Below are 22,919 nucleotides of genomic sequence, written 5' to 3' on the forward strand. Positions count from 1 at the left end.
TTTTTTTTTTTTTTGAGATTTTTTTTTTTAAAGGAATCACTCCCATTTTATAGACTTTTTGAATAGTAATCGTAGTACACTTTATAATCAGCAATATTACGTAGTATTATATAATTATATTTCCTTGATAGGGTAAGGAAGAAAAAGAAGGAAACAGATAGAATGTTTTAAATGTACACTATTCTATTTTCTTTTACTATATTATCGAGAGAGTTGTAGAAAACCGGTTTACGTTTGTTTCAAGTTTCCTGACTTTGACAGATTTGACGCCAAGATATTATTTTTAGTAAATAATGAAAGAAAATTATGCGTGCCCATTTGGCGTAGTTTGATAAGAAATTTTTCTAAAGAAGTTTCTAGAAATTATATATGGTAATAGATAGAAAAAAAGAAACTTAAAGAACCTGAATAAGTTATTCATAGTATTTTATATGTTCTTTCTTCAATGTGATTTTTTTATATTGTATGTAGAATTATTAAATGTTTATTACAAAGTTGCATTTAAGTTTCCTGAAAAGATATCATTTTGGAATAGAATCTCCGATAGAAAGTTTTTATAAACAAAAAAAGGGAATGATTTTGATCGACATGTGTGACTCATGAATGTATTTCAAGAACAAAAGCAAGTAATCGTTATTTTGTAATTGTTCAGTACAGTACAGTATATGCATAAACAATTTAACAGATAAGGGCGGAGCACTTTGAATATCTTAGTATGTTAAAGCATTAGGACTTTGTGAAATTGTATTATATGAGATAATCATTGCAGGATAATCATATGCCTGAAATAAATATTCAAGTGTGGCATCCAATAAAAAGTTTTATCTCATCTATCACCCTGCTGATGGTGTTTCGGAATTGTTTATATTAATTTAATAAATATTTACTTGTGAAAAAAGATGAAATTCACAAAATAATAAATGCATAATAAATATTAGTCATTATTTACTTTACTACGGTGAAAGATTTTAAAAGAAGGTTTGTTCTCTTAAATAGATAAAAGATGATGAAATTTTACAGTAAGAACTCGATATAACGAACCTTCCATTCAGGTGATTTACTTTACAGAGTTAACGTTAACGCTATCACGTGCAAGTGCATAACCTAAACTCTGGTAGGATGTACATACCCCACTGTTCGTTAAGGACGTCCACCTGGGTATACTGTATAATTATGCATTAATGCATTAACATAAAAATGGATATAAAGCGGTCCCTATAAAAAAAGAATGTCCGGAAATTTTCATTAGAAAATGTCCGGGTGTCCGGAAAATGTCTAGAAAAATGCAATATTCCGGACGCCGATACATTGTGAACTCCGGAAAATGTCCAAAAAATGTCTAGGAGGGCTCGAGCCTGGCGTCCTAAAAGTGTCCGGAATATCGACGACAATTTCCGGACATTCCTTTTTTATGGGGGGCTGCGCTGGATAATGCCGGAAAAGACTAAGTTAATTCCGGCTGGAATTAGAATGGTATTTTTATCAATTATCACGAATAAATAAATATAACTAGTTTATGATAAACGAACTTCGTTAGCGAAATTTATAATAAAATCGGTATATAGTGATAAAGTTAATTATAAACGGTTTTGGTTTGCTATGGGTATTGACGTCCTTGGAAACTTTCAATAACTTTTTATGGAATTTAGACTCCTCCATTTCCTTCCAATTCCAATTCTTCCAATATTCCAATGATTTTTAATCCATATTAAATTATATATCCATATATATTTTTTTTATGTTCTTAGAAGCTTCCAATAAAAATTTATTGGAATTGGAATAAGCATTGGAATTAGAAGTTGGAAAGTTCCAAAATGCTTCCAACCTTCCAGTGAACATCACTTGCTATATCGAGTTATGACTGTATACATCATTGAAAATACATATCTGATTCAAATTTACCATCAGATAAAATTTTTTTTAATAATAAAAAATACTTTACTCATGAAAAAAGAATGTTTATTGATAATATTACATTATCAATTTGATGTGCGATTTGAATTACTTCCAAATGAATTAGAGTCCTTTTTTATAAATTGGACAAAAACGCATACTATGAAAACCACTTTTTCTTGTGATCCTTTGATAGTGAATTTTGAAAAGAAGATTAGGTAAAAACGATAAAAATATGAATATTTAAATTATTCTTATTTACTAATTACAGACGGATTCCCGAGTGGCTTAAATTATAAGGCTTTGCAGAAAATAAATAAGATTTTTGTTTTATAAAGTTATGGCTTTGCGAATTTATTTTTTATAACCGAGAAAAAAAATGAAATCCGAAACCCCGAAAAAAGTATTACCGTTTTTAAGGCTTTTTTTCTTTGAATGAGCGATTGTTAATTCGATGACTTTCTTATTTTAAGATTAATTTGATTTGATTAATTCGAATCAAAATATTTTTTTTTTTTTGGCTTAGATCAAGGAAAAAAAAACCAAAAAAAAAAGATCGAATTGCAAAGATCGACTTTTGCAAAAAAAAAAGCTTGAATTTCTGTGGCTAATTAAGAAGAATTTTTTATTATATAATTAGGGCTTATTATTACGCAATTCATTCATTTTTTTTTTAAAAAAAATATGATTGTTTTTAAATTTCATAATATAATAAAATATATTTTAAATTTCGGCGTTTTAAAAATAAAACACGGGGCGCATTTAAAGGAAAGTTCGAATTTGTTATAATAAAAAAGGATAGCGTTTGATTAATTGCTTTCAAATTTGATGATAAATTTAATTTAAATAATAAATTTTCTTTTCCACTAAAACTTCACAATATATATATATTAGTAATCGGGAATGAATTAATTTGAACACATAGCGAACTCATTTAAAAAAAAATTTCAATCTGTATAAAAAGAAATTATAAATAGCATTTATCAAATTGTTTCTCAATTCTGTTCAATTCTCAGCCCTATAAAAAATTATATCCGTTATTTCTGTAAAAAAACTACGTAAAAATGAGCCTTTCACGGATCCATTCACGGAAATGTAAATAATTTGATAAATTCCGGGATATAAGGCTATTAATTCCGGAAATATGAGCCTTTTACGGAAAAAAAAGACGGAATATAAAAAACGGATCGACTTTTTTTTACAGGGCAGAATTGTTTCAAAAAAAAATAATTTTTTTTAACAACAAAAATGAGAATAACTTCGATAATAGTATTATTCTCGTTATACTCAACAATAATAAATGCAGCTCCTACCGCGGTACCCACACTCGAAAAGCGTCAAGAAACTGAACAAGATCCAGGCTTTAATACTAATATTTTCGATTCTTTCAAACCACTAGAAGTTACTGCATCACCTATAACAAGAGAATATACTCTAAAATTAGCTAAAGCAGAATTAGCTCCAGATGGATTCTCGAGAATCGTTTTGATTTCAAATGGTCGATATCCCGGTCCCATGATACGTGCTAATAAAGGAGATCAAATAGTTATTCATGTAAAAAATAACTTGAATGATTTTACTACAATTCATTGGCACGGTATATTTCAAAAAGGCACTACATTTTACGATGGTGTTGCTGGACTGGTGAGCTCGAGTTTTAGTTATAACTCCATAAAAGAATTTTGTCAAATATAATCATGCCGTTCGTTAATAATAATAAATGATACATGGCATAAGACACAATGTCTTATTCCAACTGGTACAACGTTCACTTATAATTTCACAGGAGGTGAACAATATGGGACTTATTGGTGGTAAGCACATAATTTACAATATTTTTTTCTTTTAGCCGTATTATGATTTTTCTTTACGAGTTTTCTATTATAGGCACTCCAATTTCGGATCCCAATATGTGGACGGGCTTGCAGGTCCATTAATGCATGTTATAGTATATACGTCATTGCTTGTGTATGTGCAATTGTGTATACGCACGTAATTGTATAGTTAAATGTTTTAAACATTTTAATAGCATTCATGATCCGAAAGACCCCTACTTAAATGACTACGATGAAGAGTTTGTAATGACTTTATCGGATTGGCACCATGTATATTCGGAGAAATTAGTAAAAATAAGAATGACGCCAGGTTATAAAGGATTCAATGTAAATTAATTTATTTTTTCCTAAAAAAAAGATGCTCTCTATATTTTATTGAAATGCGAATTTATAAATGTAATAGCCTGTCCCAAACTCAGGGCTTATTAGTGGTCGTGGAAGATGCGATTGTTCTAAAGCACCTCAAGGTTCCAAATGTGTACCAGATAACCCATTGGCTGTTTATGTTGTTGAAAAAGGAAAACGCTATCGTTTCCGTATTATCAATATAGGGTAAATTCTATTCGAATTCAATTAAAATTTTATCTCATAGTTTACCATATTAAAAAGTGGTTTAAAAATTACTTTAAAAATAATTAGCGCGGAAGCACCTTTTACTTTCTCGATTGATCAACATCCACTAAGAATAATTGAAGTAGAAGGTGAAAATGTCAAGCCCGTAACTTTAAACAAGATAAATATAGCCGTTGGCCAACGCTATTCTGTTATAGTTAATGCCGATAAAGAAGTTAATAATTTCTGGATTCGAGCTACAATCGTCAAACAATGCATACACGTTTCACCAGAAACCATTAATGTAAATTCATCATTAAATTATATGGTAACTGGTACATTAAGATATAACGGAGCTCCTGATGCTTACCCAACTACACAAGAATGGGAAGAAAAAGTTCTTAATTGTAGAGATGTAGATCACAATCTATTAAAATTAAATCCACCCAGACCTCCACCAGCTAATCCAACAGATAATTTCACTTTTCGAATTACATTTGATGATTTTGATAGTGTTGGTCACGCTCTGGTAAATGGTTTTCCTTTCAAGCCGGAATTAGAAGATCCCACCGTAAATAAAATGATGTATGATACAACTCCTAGCATGTTAAAACAGAATCAAAATGCTTTCGTTTATGACACTCAAAACGGTGTTGTTGAAATTTCTATAATCAGTAAGTTTGAATCTATTCCTTTCTTTTTTTTTTAATATTTACTAAAATGATTAATTTTTCAGACGAAAATATGGCGACACATCCTTTCCATTTTGTAACGTATATCATTACTATTATCAATCACTCATCACCAATATTATGATATCATACTAAAAAAAAATAAAAAAAAATAATGATATCATACTAAATTTTTTCTTTTCTTTTTTTGTTACAAGCACGGACATAATTTCTTCATTATGGGTCAAGGTCCTGGTAAAACACCTGATCCAACACAATTTAATTTGGTAGACCCTGCTGTTCGTGATACTGTAACGGTTGCTGGTTATTCGTAAGTATCTTGAAAATGAAAAGGTATAATACCTATAATTCACATACTTAATTCATTTTTCTATTTTTTTTAGATGGACTGTAATTAGATATTTTATTGATAATCCTGGTATATGGGCTTTCTATAGTCATATTGAGGTAAATTTATACATATTATATACTTTTAAAAATTTTTTTTAAAAATCTTTTACATCCACACTAAAAGGTATTTTCTTCAAATACAGTGGCTCATTGAAATGGGAATGGTAGGACAACTTATAGAAAGGCCCAGTGAATTAAAAAATAACCCGATACCGCCAAAAGTAAAGGGTATATGTCCTCTAGATAATGATGATGATGATGGTGATAATAACAATAATACCGCTAAGAAAAGATCATTAAAAGTATATAAAAAATATTACAAACGCTCTGATATTCCTAATATTTCCCGTCATGTCAGATATAAATTTATGCGTGGAAGTGCATATTAGAGGTGACGTGTAAAATAAAGATTTTGGATTGAATTTGAAGAAGAAAACAGAGATGATGATTATTTTGCGGAAATTTATTATAATGTTTACGTTCGGGAATTTAATTTTTTAATTTATTTATTTTATTATATGAATGTTGCTAATTTGCACTCGGGGTGAAATCACCTAAGGGTGATTTCACCCAGGTCACGATTAATTTATTAAATTTATTAAATTTGATTAGTGTAAATTTAATATTTCTCACTTCATAATTTGGCATATAAATCCCCTGTAAATTTTTTAAAATTTTTTGATTGGCTAAATTTTTCTAAATACTGTATAATAAACGTGCTTAAAATACTTTCGCACTAAAAGTTTATAACAATTTATTAATTTTTAATAGATTACATGATTTATTGATTGAAAAAAACAAACTCATACTATCCAAAATTCTAAATTTTTTGATAGGAATGATAAAAAGAATGAGTCACAACGATAAAGAAAAGAGAATATATGAATGAAAAAAGGAAAAAAGAATGAGGGTAAATGAAAAAAATAGGGAGTGAAAGGGAATGAAAGAAACGAAGGGGGAGTGAAGGAGGAACGAAATGGAGCAAAGGGAGAGTGAAAGAACGAAAGGAACGAAAAAGTTAAAGTGGGAATGAAAAAAAATGAAAAGAATGAAGGGGGACAAAATGGAGCAAAGGGGGAATAAAAAAATGAAAGGAACAAAGGGTAGTGTAAAGAAATGAAAAGGATGAAATGGGAATGGAAAAAAAATGAAAATAACAAAGGATAGTGTAAATGAACGAAAAAGATGAAGTGGGAATGAAATAAAAACGAATGAGAGGTAGTGTAAATGAAATGAAAAAGAAGAAATGGGAACGAAAAAAAAGAAAGGAAAGAAAAAAAACAAAGTGGAAACGAAAAAAAAAGTGGGAACGAAAAAAAAATGAAAGGACCGAAAAGGAAATAAAAACAACGGAAAAAATGAAGGAAGGGAAGAACAAAAAGAGCAAAAAAATGAAGAAACGAAAAGAGAGCAAAAAATGGAGAAGAGACGAAAATGAGATAAACAGGGGACCAAGTAACAACCAAACCCATAAAATAAAAGAAGAAATAAAGTTAGTAGGGAACGGAGATTATATGTAATAAATAAACGAAAACAAAAAAATAAAAACATACCTTAGTAGTTGCAGAGAAGAACTGCAAGGCTTAAAAAGAACGAAATACAAAATGTAAGAAACGAAATACAAGAACGAAGTAAAAAATAAGAAGAACGGCCATGTAGTGCTGGACATACTTAATTGCAAAATCGAAAGAGCTAAAGGACCTAAAAAAACGAAATAAAGTTAGTAGGAAACAAAATGCAAGAAGCAAAAATGAAAAAAAAGAAAGAAAACGTACCTGAGTGCCGTGCAAAGGAGTGAAAGGACCTAAAGAAAAAAAGATTATCAGAGTACGTTTAAAAAAAAATAAACAAACATAAGCCGGAAATGATCAGCACATTAATTAGCCAATAAAATTTAATAGGGTGCACGTGTACAAATTTAATAATCACCGGGTAAATTATCTGTTATTAAAATTATCAGGTTAAATCACCCTAGGTGAAAATAATTAAAATCACCCCGAGTGTAAATTAGTTATATTCTTTCTACAATTATATAAAAAATAAAAAATCAATCATATGTTGTGCCAAGAAATAAGTCTATATAGTTTATTTATTATTTTTTTATGTGGAAAATATTGAGTATGGCGGTTAAAATACCATCCAACCTGTTGCTTCTCAGCGGTAATATTTCAATAACTAAAATGTGCTACGTATAATCTATAAGCTTTTGTACAATATTGTTATAATATCAATCAGCTAAAAAAATATCGGGTAATAAAGTCTAAAAATAATCTTACTGGATAAATAACGATTATTGATTTAACCATTTATGGACAAAAAAAAAAAATTTTTATTACGAAGTCCAGACATCAAATTTGTTATGACCAAGGGGCGAGGGCACTAAACGCAACTTTGAAATCCTTAATCTAAATGGTTTGTGGTAAAAAATCCAACTGCAGATTACTAACAGCGTATTAAAAGTCATGAGAAGGCGAATCAATGACCAAAAATACATAATTTAAGTATTCCACCATTTAAAGATGATTATTTCAGGGAAAAAAAACCATATGCCTGAGTGTAATGGTAAAAATTAACCATGCACCAATAGCACCATACAAAATACTCGGAACCGGATTATTTTAGGTGTAAATGGATATATCAAACTTTATAATATTTATAAATACATCATTAATTCATCATGCACTCTGATTAACATACTCGAGATAATGCGAGCAATAAATGTATTTTACGAATGTTCTATATTCTTTTATTCACAAGAGAAAATTTTCTGATTTATTTCGAGAATATGTGTTACAAGATGATTAATTTGACTTACAAACTTTACTTAGGATGATTTGACGCAATGATTTTCAAATAATAATATAAAAACGATTTATTCATGAAGTAATCGCACAGTACTTAATAGGGATAGGAATCGATCCTAATTTTGAGATCTCAAGATCGATTTAAAATTCGATTTTCGGTTTCGTGTCACAATTTGGATGATCATGGTTTTTACGGAGAATCGAACTTTTTTTATTCTTTTAATATTTACATCATTGTCACTGGCTAGTAAATTTGACCTTGAAAATGGCCAATTTGGCCTTGAAGTAGCTAATAATCATGAATTTTCATTCAATGGGCCAAATCGACCACTTTCTAAGTCAAATTGACCACTTTTAACCATTAGAAATAGTTTCGCTTAGGCAAAGCCCTTTATGCAGTAACGTTACACAAATTTTGACTACATAGCTAATAGTATTTACTTATAAACGTACCACCTTGTACTCAAAAAAAAGTCGAAAACTTTTTTTCTAGATTACACGAAGTTAATTCCGGCCGAGCTTTAATGCCGGCCGGAATTAAAATTTTATTTAGGCCAAACATCAATGGAAACGATTGACTAGAATGAAAAAATTGTTTAGGCGTCAATTCGATTTTTTCATGCGATTTTCGATTAATTCGACTCGCAGAATCGATTCCAATCCCTAGTACATAATATTAAATGTCTATACATTAATTACATTTATGCCATTTATGACCTTTATTAGAAATAATTTTATAAACCTTAATTGCTTTTTATTTCTTATTGCCTTATCTTAATTATAAAACATAAATTTTTTAAAACAAATCTTAATTATAAAAAAACCTTAAATTTTTAAAAAAAATTAAAAATATAAACAATAAAAAGGTGCTTATTTTGAAAGATTTATCAAAGCTGGGATTTCCATTTTAGGATCTCTTTTAATTTCGGAAGATTCTTGACCATTGTTATATTGAGGGGAATAAGATATATCGTGATTAATTCCGGAAGGATTTCTTCCTTTTTGCCTTTGTTTAGAGTGCCAAAAATTCTTTACTTTATTTTCGGAGCGTAATTTGCCAAATTTATCTTTCATCTCCAGAATTAATGTTTTCCAAGGGATTTTATCAGCAGATGGATTCTGAATTTTATATTTTTTAACCCATTCGATCAAGTATAATTTTTCAGTCTCATCAAAAGAATCGTGACAAACTAGAAAAAAAATTTTAAATCAAAATTATAATAAATTAAGAAAATTTCAAAAGGTAAAATGTACTTACGACGTGGATCGAGAATATTTGTCCAACTAAATTATAAATAAATAATAATAAATTTTAATTTTTTAAAGAGAAAAAATTTTTTAAAATTAATTATGATAAAATTGAAATAATAATACCGTTGACAAATCATTTTTGGGCTAAATTGTTTATTCATTTTTTCACTAACTAAATTATAGCGATTGGGATGATGTTCAAATTCTTTCATATATCTTTCAATTTTAGAATTTTTTATAAGCCTTTTATTAGAATTAGATATCTCTCCATTTAGTTGTAGTTTTCCCTTTTCATTTCTTAAAGTACTCATACTTTTTTCATATCTATCTATAGATTCTTTTATCGCTTCTTGTGCGACAAATTGAATAATGGATTCATATTCGGAAGAGATTGAGAGAAGAGTCAAAGTTTCTGAACTATTCATACGTTCAACGGCGTTTTCCAGGAATTTTACAAATGATATTCCTCGCATAGTAGAAGAACCTATGTATTTTAAAGGAAGCTGAGAGTAAATTGATTTTACTGCGCTCTCTACTTCTATAACAAAATCTTCGTCGAGTTCATCAGTGTTGATTTTTTCCATGTTTTGCAACATTTTTTTTTTGCATCCCGGTTGCTAAAAATTAAGTATTAAATTGTTTAAGGGCAAAGATGATTATTAAGAAATAAATCATTATTTAATTTAAATTTCAATTTCTCACCGATAAACTAAAAAAAAAGTCGAAAATAAAAAAAAAAATTAAGATAAATAATGATAGCATAAAAAAACAAACTAATAATCTTATTTACCCATAAACTTCAAAATCACTAAAGAATTGACGAATAGCCGTAGCAGCTACAATTTGAAAAATAAAATATGTTAATATTTGATTATAATTCATTAATTCAACCAAATTTCTTCAATTATTAGTTCACCATCGGTATTTATATGATTCATTTGTTTCAAAAAATAGTCTTTAAAATTATCCGGAGTTTCAAGATTAAAATCACGCAATAAAATGACAAGTCTTGGTAAAAAATCACCATATTCTGGTTCTTTGATAAAATTACTTAAATCTGCCATTAAATGCAATTTTCCTATGTTTTCTTTACCAACAACTCCATTAATATTATATATAAAAGTTGAAGAAATAACTAAACATAAAATAAATAATTTCGTAGCCCAATTTTCATCCTGTGAAGGATCATCAATCCCTTCGCTATCCAAAACAATGACGCGTTTCTGAGTAATTTTACCGTTAGGTTGTTCACTTGTTATTTTGAAAGGAGGAGACCACATGTAAATTCCGCGTGTACATCCTCCCACTTTCGCTCCTAAGTCAAATCCATCATGACGCCCATGCAATACATTTGCGAACCAAGATTTACCACTGCGAGAAGAACCAACTGAAGTAGAAATAATATTAGTTACTATAATTTTACTAAATTAAGTTGAATTGAATTATGCTGCTTACCGACAGAAATAATAGCAAGAGGTTCGTTAATTTCTCGAATAATATCCAACGCTTTTGGATTAAGAACAATTTGACCGAATTTCTCATTTTCAGATTTTTCACGAAAATTTAATAGTTGAACTGGAGCACCCTCACGAAATACAATTTCTCTTCCAAACCTGTTACCTTTAGCGGGGTTTTGAATATTGCTAGCTTTCAATTGAATACACAATAAACAGATAAATTAATAATTAATTGAGAACGTTCTCACTATGCATTATCGGGATTCATCCTCCCATTTATTGTATAGATAAAAAAATACCTTTTGAAATATCGTTTTGAACATCATCTGTAAAAGATCTACCAAATTTATCAATTCCGTCTGCTAATCTTTCATTCAAATTTTCTTTTGTCAAAATATATCCGATTAAATCTAAAGAATATTCACATTCTCTATCATCAATCTTTAAACTTTTATAATTTGTAGATAGAATACAAATATGTAAATCTACTTCAAAATTTGTTAGAGAATTCTTATATTCGTCAAAATTATCATCTGAAATTATTCTTTGATTTGTAGTAATTTTATTTGATTCGTTACGAGTTATTTGAATATTAATAAACTTATCATTCCACTCGATCAATTTAATTATATTAAAAGATTCATAATTTGATGAAGAGTAGTATGTATGAACGGAAATAGTATATCCAAGAGATAATGGAAAAGGTATTTTTATACAATAATTTGACTTATTAGGTTGTAGTGTAATAGATTCTTTAATGCAATCAACTTGAAATTCTCGGTTATTTGGACTAAGAACTGATAATTTTGAAGGATTGCCAACAATCATCCATAAAACATAACATTTCGTTATATCAAAACTTGTTTTTTTCAATTTTTCTATTATTGCATAGAAACCGCTAAAATCAAATAATCCAAAATTAACACAAATCTGTTCTAATTTTATATTATCTTCTGAAATTATTGATCCAAATACTTCATAATCTTCACTTTCCAATACTGATTCTGAATTTAAATTAATACGCTTGTAATGCACAACATTATTACTATCTAAATCTTTTAAATCAGCAATACCCGTCATTATAATTCCATAATTATTTTTTAATACATTATCTATTTTTCTTTGTTGGTTCACTTCAAGAAGTTTGTAGAGTGGAATAATATTATCAAATTCAATAATTTCCAAATTATTATTATTTATTTTTTGAATCCAATCATATAAATCATTTTTTTCAACAACTTCTCCTTCTCGTGTCAAAAGATATGGAACATTTAAATCATCAAATGTAAGATGTTCTAATTCAATTTCAGAAGTAGTGGTTGGTGAAATATTTTTAAGAGACTTTCCCAAGATAATTCTTTGAGGAAATAAATGACCATATTCGTTGAAAATATCTTGTAAAGCTTTTAATGGCTTCAAACTATTAAGAGCACTTTCTATTAATTTTTCAAATTCTTTTGTGGGTTTAATATGATCTTTGTTAAAAAGAATTTCGTACCGTTCATGTTTAAATAAAATATGAATATAATCTTCATAATGTTTAACATTATTTTTAATGAATGGGAAAGTGCTTAAATCTTTAATCGAGAATATATTATTGGAGATTAAAATAACTTCCAAATTTGTTGATGGCATTATCATTTTCGGGTAAGTTCTATCACTTATTAAATTGACTTCAGGAAACTTATTAAGATTAACAGCAATTTTCTTACTAATTCTTATTTTGTAATCCTCATTAATTATCAATCCTTTAAAAAGATGTAAGTTATCAGCCCAATTCACTAGATTATCATACATCGTATTCCCAATCCATTTTTTTAAACTTAATTTTTCTTCAAAATTTACGACTCCGGGTTGTTTTTCATTAAATGATTCAAGTTCATCTATTAATAATAATTTTTTGAGACTTAATTGAGAAATGGGAATAAGGCTATAAGAGATTATATCAATCTTTTTATTTTGGTATAAATTATTCATCCATTCAATCAATTTTTCATGAGTATTTAATTCTTCTCCATCCAATGTTACTATTTTTGGTAAAAGATTCAAGCCGAATAACTTATTAAATTGAATTTCTGCAGAGTATTTAGATGAATTATATGCACAGAACAAATAAAACTTTAAAACATCAATCTGTGTTTGACTAGCTGAGCTAAATCCTTTAATAAATAATTTACCACCGACCAAAATTTTTTTTGCGAAGAAATGACCAAATGATTCGTCGTTATTATCAAAAGTTTCCAATAAATCACCATTATAAGTAATTTCAGCAATCGGGAAATTAATACATGCATCAGCTGATCGTAAATCGTTCACGTTAATATTAACATATACAATAGGTTGCTCTTCATATAAACTCATATTTAATTCTCCATCTTCAAAAATTTCCTTCATACTTGGTGTTGCATTATCTTCTGTTGAAATTAGTCCATAATTCAACTTAAATTTTTTAATTATTTGTTGTTTTGTTAATAAATCGTTAAATATTTTAAATCTTAAATTCAATTGAGATAAAATTTCATGAACTTCATTAATTTCAGGTCTTATATCTGGACTATTGTGCCAACATTGTTGATAAAGCTTTTGGTATTCCAAAGGTGTACTTTCAATAGGGTCTTCTCTTTTTCCATTTATAATCAACGTTCGAGTTAAGCTGAATTCTCCCTGTCCATAATTAAGGAAGGGGGGGCGCCCACTTGACAATTCCCATAAAAGAACACCTAAGCTATAAACATCAGATCTCATATCTAACTTATAACTTGAATCATGAAGATGACGTGGTTCAACATAAACAATATTTTCAATATTCTCAGATACTAATGACGTAGCTTCTACAGATAATCCAAAATCCGTAATCATTAATCTACCATTTTTAATTAATATAGTATCTGCGTGCTTAACAATAGTACAAAATAAATATTAAATTAATAATCATTAACTAAAAAGGCAAAACGGAAATTTTTTATTTACCAGATTTCCATGAATTATCTGCTCAGAATGTAAAAACATTAATCCACAAGTAATATCCTGCGCCATTTGAATGTTATCATTCCATTTCAGCATATTAAACTTGCTTTTTAAATAATCTCTTAAATTTCCTTCGTTAGCATATTCCAATACTAAAAAATAATTTTCATTTGTATCTATGGTTTTAAAAATGTGTTATTAATAAATTGTAAATAACAGTAAACGTAATAATTTATTAAATTTATGATTACAGACCTCTCGTTAACCCAAGAAAACGAATAATGTTTGGATGATTAATTTTATGAAAAACCTTTAACTTTTGTAATAAAATATAAGTCTTAGTATATTATTTCTTCTAAACAAATATTAAAAAGTAAATTACCTTAGTAATAAATTCCTTAAAATCATTTTCATTGATTTTTGGATTATTCAAATTTTTTATTACAACGGTAATTCTTTGATTTTCTAAATCCGCTTTTTTAAAAGTCCCATTAGCGGTTTCCTTATCAATTTCTTCTAGATTCCTAAATGCGTTATAAGCAAAATAATCGATATTATCATTTATCCTTTCGTCGATCTCACAAATCCACTCTTTTAAAAATTTCATTTTAAAGCAACGAAAAATTTGAATAATTGATAAATAAATTTGCGATTATTATAATTACGTAGGGTTGTACAGAATTGTGATTAACGAATTACAGAATTATGATTGACGCCCACATACATCTAATTGAAACTAATATTATTATGGTGCGTTAGGCGTCATATATTATTACACAATTTTATATATATATGCATTAGTGTAACAATTAGACATTATATAAAGGAATTTTATTATTTTATTAAATAAAAATTATTATTTATTTATTTAATTTATTAAAAAAAAAATGATGTCTTCCGATGTTATGGTATTTATTAAAATTATAGGCGAATCATCATCGCAAAGTTCTAATAAATTTTGTCCTTTAAATTTAAACAATCATTTATCTGATATTCGTAAAGAACTTGAAGATTATAATATTATTAATGATATAATTTCGTTCTCAAAAAAAGAAAATGATGAATTTGCTGAAGTAGTACGCGAAGTTGAAGAAAAATGTCAATTAAAAGAAATAATAGAAATAATTAATAAAGTAAATTCAAAAAGTTATTATTTATATTTAATGAAAAATTCAAGTCTCAGTTGGAATGATTTGAATGAAAAATGTAAATTAGACTATGGACGTACTATGAGTGTTAAGGGAATTGAAAGAGCTAATAAAAGAGCATTCATAATGAAGAATTGTGAATTAATTGAAATTGGAGCCGAAGGATATAAAAAAGATCGACTTAGATTTGAATCAAAAGAGGATTGGATGAAGAAAGAGAATTTATTTATTAATGTTGACGGTATTAATGTGCGGAATTTTGTAGAATTTGGATTATCAATTGGAAGTTCACAAATAAATAATTATAATGAAGAAATCAATTCAACTTACCGATATACAGAAATTGGTAAAGTATCATTAAAGTTTAACAAAGAAAATTTAGAATTAACTAAGGACTTCAAGAATGATGTGATTAATGCAATACAATCTAAAGATCATGAAAAATTTAAAAAAATTACTGAAGAATATGGTCAATTCATTCCAACTGAAGTTGTTTTGGGGGGAAGAGTTTATTTTAAAGATGTTGGAATGTCATCAGATAAAGATAAGATTATAGAAGGTTCTGTAAGTATTGGTTCTTCAAATGCGAAAATAGGAAGTAATTCTAGTGATTCAAAAAAGAAATCAAAATTATATAGTTCTGATTGTATAAGAATTCTTGGAGGTAACCATCCTGATGGTGAAAATTTTGATGAAAAAAATTGGATTGGATCTTTAAAAAATTTTCAAAATTGGGATTGTATAGAATTCAAAAATCCTATTAATATATTTCAATTTTTGTCTTACGATTTACGTAAAGAATTATTTGTATCCATCGGAAAAAAAATATTATATACGAGTACTGAGGATTTTGATTATGATTTATATGAAGCTGGAATGTACCGAATTTTTGAATTAAATGATATACCAACATATATGTCTAGAATTATTCAAAATAAAGATGCTGATTGTGATGTCTTTGCATCTGTAATTAATACTGAAGATTCAAGAAATGTTTTTTTTAATTGCCAGATTCTTCGTGCCGATGGATCAAATGAAAAACCAAGTGTTATGATTCATGGCATCCAAAAGGAATTTCGGAAATGCAAATATAAATTGAAGATTAATATAATTATAATCGGTTATGATATATATTTTCTTTCAAACGATAGTGTAGAATTAATAAAAGAAAAATATAATTCACAAAGCAAACGTGAATTTGATAGTATAACATTACAACATAAATTAATTGAAAGAAATATTCCTTTCTTTGGCATTCCTATATTAGGCAACCTTAATTCTTCAAGTGATTCAAAAAATTCCTTTATAATTGGACATAATTTTCGCAAATTAAATAATGTACTCAAAATTGATACATTTTCTTATTGTACAAAGACAAATTGTTATGTTAATTTACCGAATTTTACTTTTTGTATTCTATTTATTTTAAATAGTCCTACTTTCAATTCTCATAAATTAATTCCCTTTAAATTTAACTGGCGGAAAAAACCATATATTAAATTCGAAGACTCTAATCCAAGATATGTAAGTTTATATTTATCAAAAAAGAATGATTATAATCCAATTTTTTTTAGCCAGAACAAAAAACATATTAAGTTAAAATATGTTGATTGTAATTGTAACAAAACTTGTACTATTTGTAAATCCAAAAATTTAAAAATATCAGACAAAGATAATGCTATATGTATAGTATATTCTTTAAGGTATTCAAATATATCATTATTATTTTTTTTTCTTTTATTTTTCGTTATAATGATTTTACTAATTAAATAATTTTCTGTTATCAGTAATCGTATTATATTAATGAACTGAAGGATTATTGGCGATCACTAGAAAATTCTTTAAAATAAACCTTATCAAGAATAATCAATTTCTATGATATCATTTTTGTCACCTTTTCTTACTCTCGTTTACAACCACATTTCTCCTATAATATCACTTTTACCATCTCCTTTTTCGATGCCCATTCAATCACATTTTGCTTTCTTTTTTTATTTGTTTTACATTACATCAAACTTATTACATGAAAGTCGGTGTATATTAATTTTCAAGATATTATGTCTTTCTTATCTCCCTTCAACTACACTTTCTTGTTTGTTTGTTTTTAAATAGTAAACATATGCAGCTGAATAATAAGTCATTCATAAGAGAACGCCAAATGGACGATATACCTATTTCCTACATATTCTTTGAAGGGAGAAGAAATTGCGGACGTAATGATACAATGGAAAAAGTAATATTATGCGGGCTATTAAAAGGATAAACCAGACTGCATTCATTGTGTTGATCATATTTATTTCAACATGCTTCGACTTTATGCTATATGTTTAGCATTTTTAATAAAAGTGATATATTAGGATTTGAAAATTATTATTTTTTTTTTTTACATATCACAAATGAACGGAATGCTTTCCTTATAAAGCTTATCGTTATTTATAAAGATTATTTTATGTTCTTAAATTATCGCATCGTAAATTTTTTATAAATTATTCTTGATGAAATAAATCATTAATAATTTTACGCTTTGAAATAGTTAAGATTATTAATCAATACAAGAATTAGAGCCAGCAATGGCTGCAGATGATTTAGTCACATTATGGATTTTTAGGTAGATCGCCATGTAATTCCATATGGATTAGTTAAGAAATATGTGGAATTCTATGTATTCCCATATATCCTACATGATAGAATTATGGATTTACGTCAACAATACCGTGCGTTTTATCACAGAGAGCATAACGGAATTTCCCCCTGATTGGCCACAATTTAAATGTTTTGTAAAGACTGTGATTGGCTAGATCCCAAAATGTGCTTTACGCGTGCTCACGTGTTTTACTTATAAACAGGTTTTATTACTTGTTTTATCTAACTTGTCACGGGACTAATTATTAATCTATTAATCATGGTAACAAAAAAAAATTTTGGACCTTGCTCAGTAGATAATTGTACATATAGAAATGTTAGTTTTCATTTAATTACAGAACTTGCATACCAGAAATGCCAAAAGGAAAATACATTAGAAACATACCCTTATCTTGAAATAGGAAAACAACTTTGCCATTTACATTATTGCAAAATAGTGGAATCTAATAGAAATAGAAATAAAAAAAGAAGGTTAAAAAGCCAAGAATGCAGTAGGAAGAAAGTCACAAATGAAGAAGAAGGTATCTCAATATAATTGTTACTAGCTGAAAGACTTCTTTTTAAATGGTTAACTTATATCTCTTTAGCTTTGTATAGAGATCCCACTTTCGCATCAAATATCAAAATATTAACAACTGTATTATTCAACAAACAACGTCGAGAATCTGCTGGTTTAGAATTGGATCCAGTACAATTTCAACTTATGATTGAAGATGCTAATCCCGAATTAAAAGGATTCTTTCCTTCAATGGTTAATGCTATTATTCCTAAAGACCGATCAGAATATAATAAACAGGAAGCCAAAAAATCAATTGTTGCTCTATGTTATATAATTGCTGGTTTGCGTAACAAATTCGTTAACCAATTTAAGACAGAAGTTGGATTGTATTTGGTAGCATCAGGTGCTACATGGGAAGCTATTGATACATTATCAAGTATTGGATATTCAGCTTGTGCTAAAACAGTTATGGACTATCAGAAGAAGATTCAATTGAATCACATAACCAAGATTGAAGATCACTTTTTAGAAAAGGTAAACATTATTAAAAAAGTGGTTTATGCTTTATGTATTGTAAAATTGATTTTTTTTATTTGTAATAGGGAGATTGCCTGCATATTTATAACATAGATGATTATCATGACATTCATGAAAAGCGTAGACCAGATACAGTGACAACATCAACGGCAAAGCATTTTTCTACTTGCGTAGCAAAACCTGTTATGGAATGCTTTGCAGTACCAATTGTATTTAATGGAGTATCTGTTCACAATCCAAATAATGTTGAAGCACCAAGAATTTGTTGGTATTTGCTTAACAAATATACTGGAAACTTTGATATCACATATACAGAATGTCAGATATATTGGATTTCACAAGGATATCAAAACGCTAATACTTTTGATCGTATTGAACTTTTAACTATTCATTGTTATGATGATGCTATTGCAGAGCGAAAGGATGAAAGATCAATGAAAGATCTTCAATTAATTGGCTTTAAAGAACAGCATTTACATTCAATGCAGGACTACTTGAATGCTTTACAAATGATTTTAACTATAAGTAGAAAAACAGAATATTTGGATAATTATGTTGCACCTATTGTTGCAGATTGGCCAGGTCAGCTGTTTATCAGAAAAGCATTAACACATCTGCATGCATTAGGATTATGCTATTCCAAAAGAAATTGAATCTTTTATACCAATGCTAGGTCCACTTCACCTTTCACTCAATAGTAGAGAACATGTTATGATAATTCATCATTCTTTTTTTGAACAAATGTTTCATTTTGTATTTGGCAAAAATAAAAAGCTGGCAAAAAAACCAAAGCCTTGGAGGATTAACCTTCTCTTGGAACTTGCGCGAAGTGGTTGGGTTAAAATTAAAAATGAGGTTATGCAAAAATTTGGTTTAACATGCAAAGATGTTGAATATCAAACTGTAATTGACTTATTAGACAATCTTATTCCAGCTACACTTGATGTATATGCAGTTTTATTTCGCTCAGGTTCATTTGAAGAATATGTGGAAACTGTGTTTCGTATTTGGACATTTGCTTTACGTTGGAAAAGAAAAAATTATAATAAAGCGCCTCTTATATTTTTATCAGATTTATTTTATTGGCAAGATAACCATCACCCATTTGCTGATGCAATTAAAAATTATTTACCATGTTTTAATGACTATTACGTTGAAAACACTCATAGCCAAATAAGAGCAAATACATCTTCAAATGCTACAGCTGAAACCATTATAAAACAGGCTTATGTTATTGGTATAATAAATATAATAATATTAATTTTTCATTACATATTATTTGTTACTTATTCCTAACAATTTAAATAGCGGATCATGATCCTATCTTTAAAGATACATTTCGCAAAACTCGCAATTATTCGTACAATCTATCTACACTTAAATTCCTGTCTGATAAGACCAGTCTCTTCCTACTTAATTACTTCCGTAATATATTTCATAACCAAAATAATAGCACTCCCTTGTACAATAATACAAGAAAAAAAGAAAAAAAATTAAGAGGATACAAACTTGCTACTCTAGGAAAGGAAGTTGACTTGCGTCACCTACCAACAGCATACAGTACATCCTATTTACCAAAGTCAGGATTATGTGATAATTGTGGGCTACCATTGAACAATAATGGAGTAGTTCTTGCTTGTGGTCATGGTTATCATCCAGTTTGTTACGGTAGAAGATGTGTTTATTGTGAAAATTTTTATAAAAAAGGTATTTTTGAAAATGTAAATTCGTTTTTAAAAAGAGTTGAAAAAGGAACAGATACGCTTATACAGGATGATTTAGATGACGAAATTAATGAAGAGGAAGAGGAAGAATCAGAGGAAACAGCAGATGAAGAAATAGATGTATCTGCTACATTAGAAGCAGCAATTAATAATATAAATTACTGGTAATAATAGTAGTAAGAATTAAACTTTTTGTATTATATAATAATAAATAATAAATCATTGACAATTTATAATACCAAACCTATCATATGTCAACTGCCAAGTAAATTATCAAATACGTTCGATATTACTAAATTTTATTGCTTGTGTTTTGTGAAATTGTATGAAACAACTATAATGTCATATGGTATAATAATAAGCAAAAGTCCTGTCTAAGTAAACTTTCGCAAACTAAGAGATTTTAGAGATCTCATTAGTTATTATGTTAGAGTAGTATTTAAAGAATATACTGATAAAATTTCAGAGTATATGGTCACGTCCTTCATGTGTTGCAAATATGACCATTGTAAATCTTATATATATATTATTGTATACGCTGTATAAATAGTTTGTGTAACAATAGATCAAAATGGGACTTCTGTTATGCTATCACAGAGTATTTGGAATTTATTGGAACTATTCAGACTCCCACAATATTTGATGTGGATTTCCATGTGAATTTTAGTGGAAAAATTTCCTGATGCAATTCTGGACGGTGATATTTAAATTGGTTAACGTCACTTCGTGACGTTTAACCAATATAAATACAATAACCAGTAATAAAAATTTGGTTAGAATTATAAATATTTCTGCAATTTGTATCAGTAGAACAACTTTTAGGAACATAACACCGATTAAAGAGGAAGTTAGTTCCAAATAAATGTTCATGATATTTTACTAGATCAACAAATTATTGTAGTATTTTTCTCAGGGCCAAGGTGATCACTTGTGTGGCCTTAGAGCTGTCAGCAGATGAGAAACGTTCAGGAAGGCCTCTGGCAGATCTGGCAAAGCCAGGACACCCCATGACCAGCAAGCCTGATTTACGAACTACCTATGATCCCGCCCGTCCTTTTGAACATGCAAGTAGAGGTTTAGACCCAGACCTGACAGATCTTTTATAGAATGTAAAATAGTGGCTTAGCCATTTAAGCCATTTAATTTTTCAGCGGCTCAGGCAGCTGTTCTAACAAAGAATAAGCAAGTAGGATTGCTAATATTAAGAAGTAGATGAACTTACAAAGAGAGGGAATATTTTTAATTTTGCAAATTAATTAAAATATTATCCGATACAAAAAATAAATTTATTTTATGAAGATGTAAATTCATTTTAGAATTATGTATTATACAAGAGTTTTGTGTAGAATAATTTTAACTTCATTATTCAAGAAAAGTTAGAATTTCATTGTCAATTTCGTCTATTATTAGTTTCTTGTTCAATTTTCTTTGATTAAATAAGCGGACAAGTCTAGAGAACATTCTTTTTATTTAATCATCATAATCAATCATTAAAAATATTTATATACAAGTATTTTTCCTAGAGAATATAAAATTTAAAGAGTTATTATCTTCGTCGAGTATCATTGAAATTAATTTATTAATAGGAAACGGAAACAGTTATGGGTCCGGAGTAGGGATTGGAATCGATTCAATCGAAAATCAAAACCAGAGAATCGATTTAAGAATCGATTAATCGTTTCTCAGTAATAATTATTTTAAACATTTTCGTGATGCAATGCTTTTGATGATCCCGGCAGCACAAAATTTTAGGTGGATTTTAACTAAAATATTAAAATAATCTTTATTGTAAAATTTGAAAATTTTTGATTAAAAGTAAAATGATTTTATTTTTGCACTGAATAAAAACTCTGAAAATTTATTAGCTAAAGTAATTATTATATAAAAAGTTAAAATTTGTTATCATTATAATAAAAAATATATGTATAAATATGTAGTAGACATTTTTGGCCCGCATTATAGAATTATATTTAATTCTGGCCAAATGATACGGGCCCTGAACTCTAAATTATCAATCAATAAAAAAAATTTTTTTTTTAATTTTTTTAATTAATTATACATTAGCCACAATTAACTTGATTGGATAATGTTTGATTAAATTCTCAATTGTCTACTAATTGTTCAATATCCAATTATTATTGGTCAAAAAGCCATCACAATTGTTGAATTTTTTTGATTTTTTTTTTGTTAATTCTGAGATTTTTTTTCATTGTGGCATGGTTATAGAAACAGCAAGATTACATTTGCTGTGCCAAAATATAAAAAAAATCTGATTTATTGTGATTCGATTTTTAGATTCGATTAGTCGATTCTATTAGATACGATCAATTTTCGATTAAATCGATTTTAGTCGAATCCCTATTTTGGAGGCAAAAGTATCATTCTTGATAGATATGAGGTATTATTCTTGATAGATTTTACTGTAAAATATATTATGCATATCAAGATTTTCCTGCATATCTATCAAGAATGATATTTTTGCATTCCGGAGTGACAAAATTTTGTATTGTATGGCAAGCCGTACTGG

General features: G+C 28.1%; 5 protein-coding genes across 5 annotated transcripts; 4 read left to right on the forward strand and 1 right to left on the reverse strand.

Moving 5' to 3' along the window:
* Window positions 1-3,141: 3,141 nt before the first annotated feature.
* Window positions 3,142-5,096, forward strand: OCT59_019030 (uncharacterized protein; the record flags this gene model as incomplete). Its single annotated transcript, XM_066135765.1, has 7 exons — window positions 3,142-3,537; window positions 3,631-3,707; window positions 3,781-3,831; window positions 3,923-4,055; window positions 4,132-4,280; window positions 4,368-4,954; window positions 5,017-5,096. 7 exons carry the CDS (start codon window positions 3,142-3,144, stop codon window positions 5,094-5,096), a joined length of 1,473 nt encoding a protein of 490 aa, XP_066005024.1.
* Window positions 5,097-5,190: 94 nt separating this feature from the next.
* On the forward strand, window positions 5,191-6,011 carry OCT59_019031 (uncharacterized protein; the record flags this gene model as incomplete). Its single annotated transcript, XM_066135766.1, has 3 exons — window positions 5,191-5,282; window positions 5,356-5,419; window positions 5,506-6,011. The coding sequence occupies 3 exons, from the start codon at window positions 5,191-5,193 to the stop codon at window positions 5,749-5,751; spliced, it is 402 nt and encodes a 133-aa protein (XP_066005025.1). The 3' UTR covers window positions 5,752-6,011.
* Window positions 6,012-9,036: 3,025 nt separating this feature from the next.
* On the reverse strand, window positions 9,037-14,448 carry OCT59_019032 (uncharacterized protein; the record flags this gene model as incomplete). The annotated part of the gene is made up of 12 exons (XM_025316307.2): window positions 9,037-9,356; window positions 9,425-9,450; window positions 9,541-10,034; window positions 10,120-10,126; window positions 10,208-10,253; window positions 10,334-10,804; window positions 10,873-11,064; window positions 11,174-13,423; window positions 13,742-13,769; window positions 13,845-14,017; window positions 14,097-14,157; window positions 14,224-14,448. The coding sequence occupies 12 exons, from the start codon at window positions 14,446-14,448 to the stop codon at window positions 9,037-9,039; spliced, it is 4,293 nt and encodes a 1,430-aa protein (XP_025180788.2).
* A 280-nt stretch (window positions 14,449-14,728) lies between these two features.
* On the forward strand, window positions 14,729-16,801 carry OCT59_019033 (uncharacterized protein; the record flags this gene model as incomplete). Its single annotated transcript, XM_066135767.1, has 2 exons — window positions 14,729-16,692; window positions 16,777-16,801. 2 exons carry the CDS (start codon window positions 14,729-14,731, stop codon window positions 16,799-16,801), a joined length of 1,989 nt encoding a protein of 662 aa, XP_066005026.1.
* A 2,725-nt stretch (window positions 16,802-19,526) lies between these two features.
* Window positions 19,527-21,498, forward strand: OCT59_019034 (uncharacterized protein; the record flags this gene model as incomplete). Its single annotated transcript, XM_066135768.1, has 3 exons — window positions 19,527-19,905; window positions 19,977-20,055; window positions 21,276-21,498. 3 exons carry the CDS (start codon window positions 19,527-19,529, stop codon window positions 21,496-21,498), a joined length of 681 nt encoding a protein of 226 aa, XP_066005027.1.
* Window positions 21,499-22,919: the final 1,421 nt, after the last annotated feature.

The sequence above is a fragment of the Rhizophagus irregularis genome, chromosome 28, assembly GCF_026210795.1.
Source record: "Rhizophagus irregularis chromosome 28, complete sequence".
Lineage (NCBI taxonomy): Eukaryota > Fungi > Glomeromycota > Glomeromycetes > Glomerales > Glomeraceae > Rhizophagus > Rhizophagus irregularis.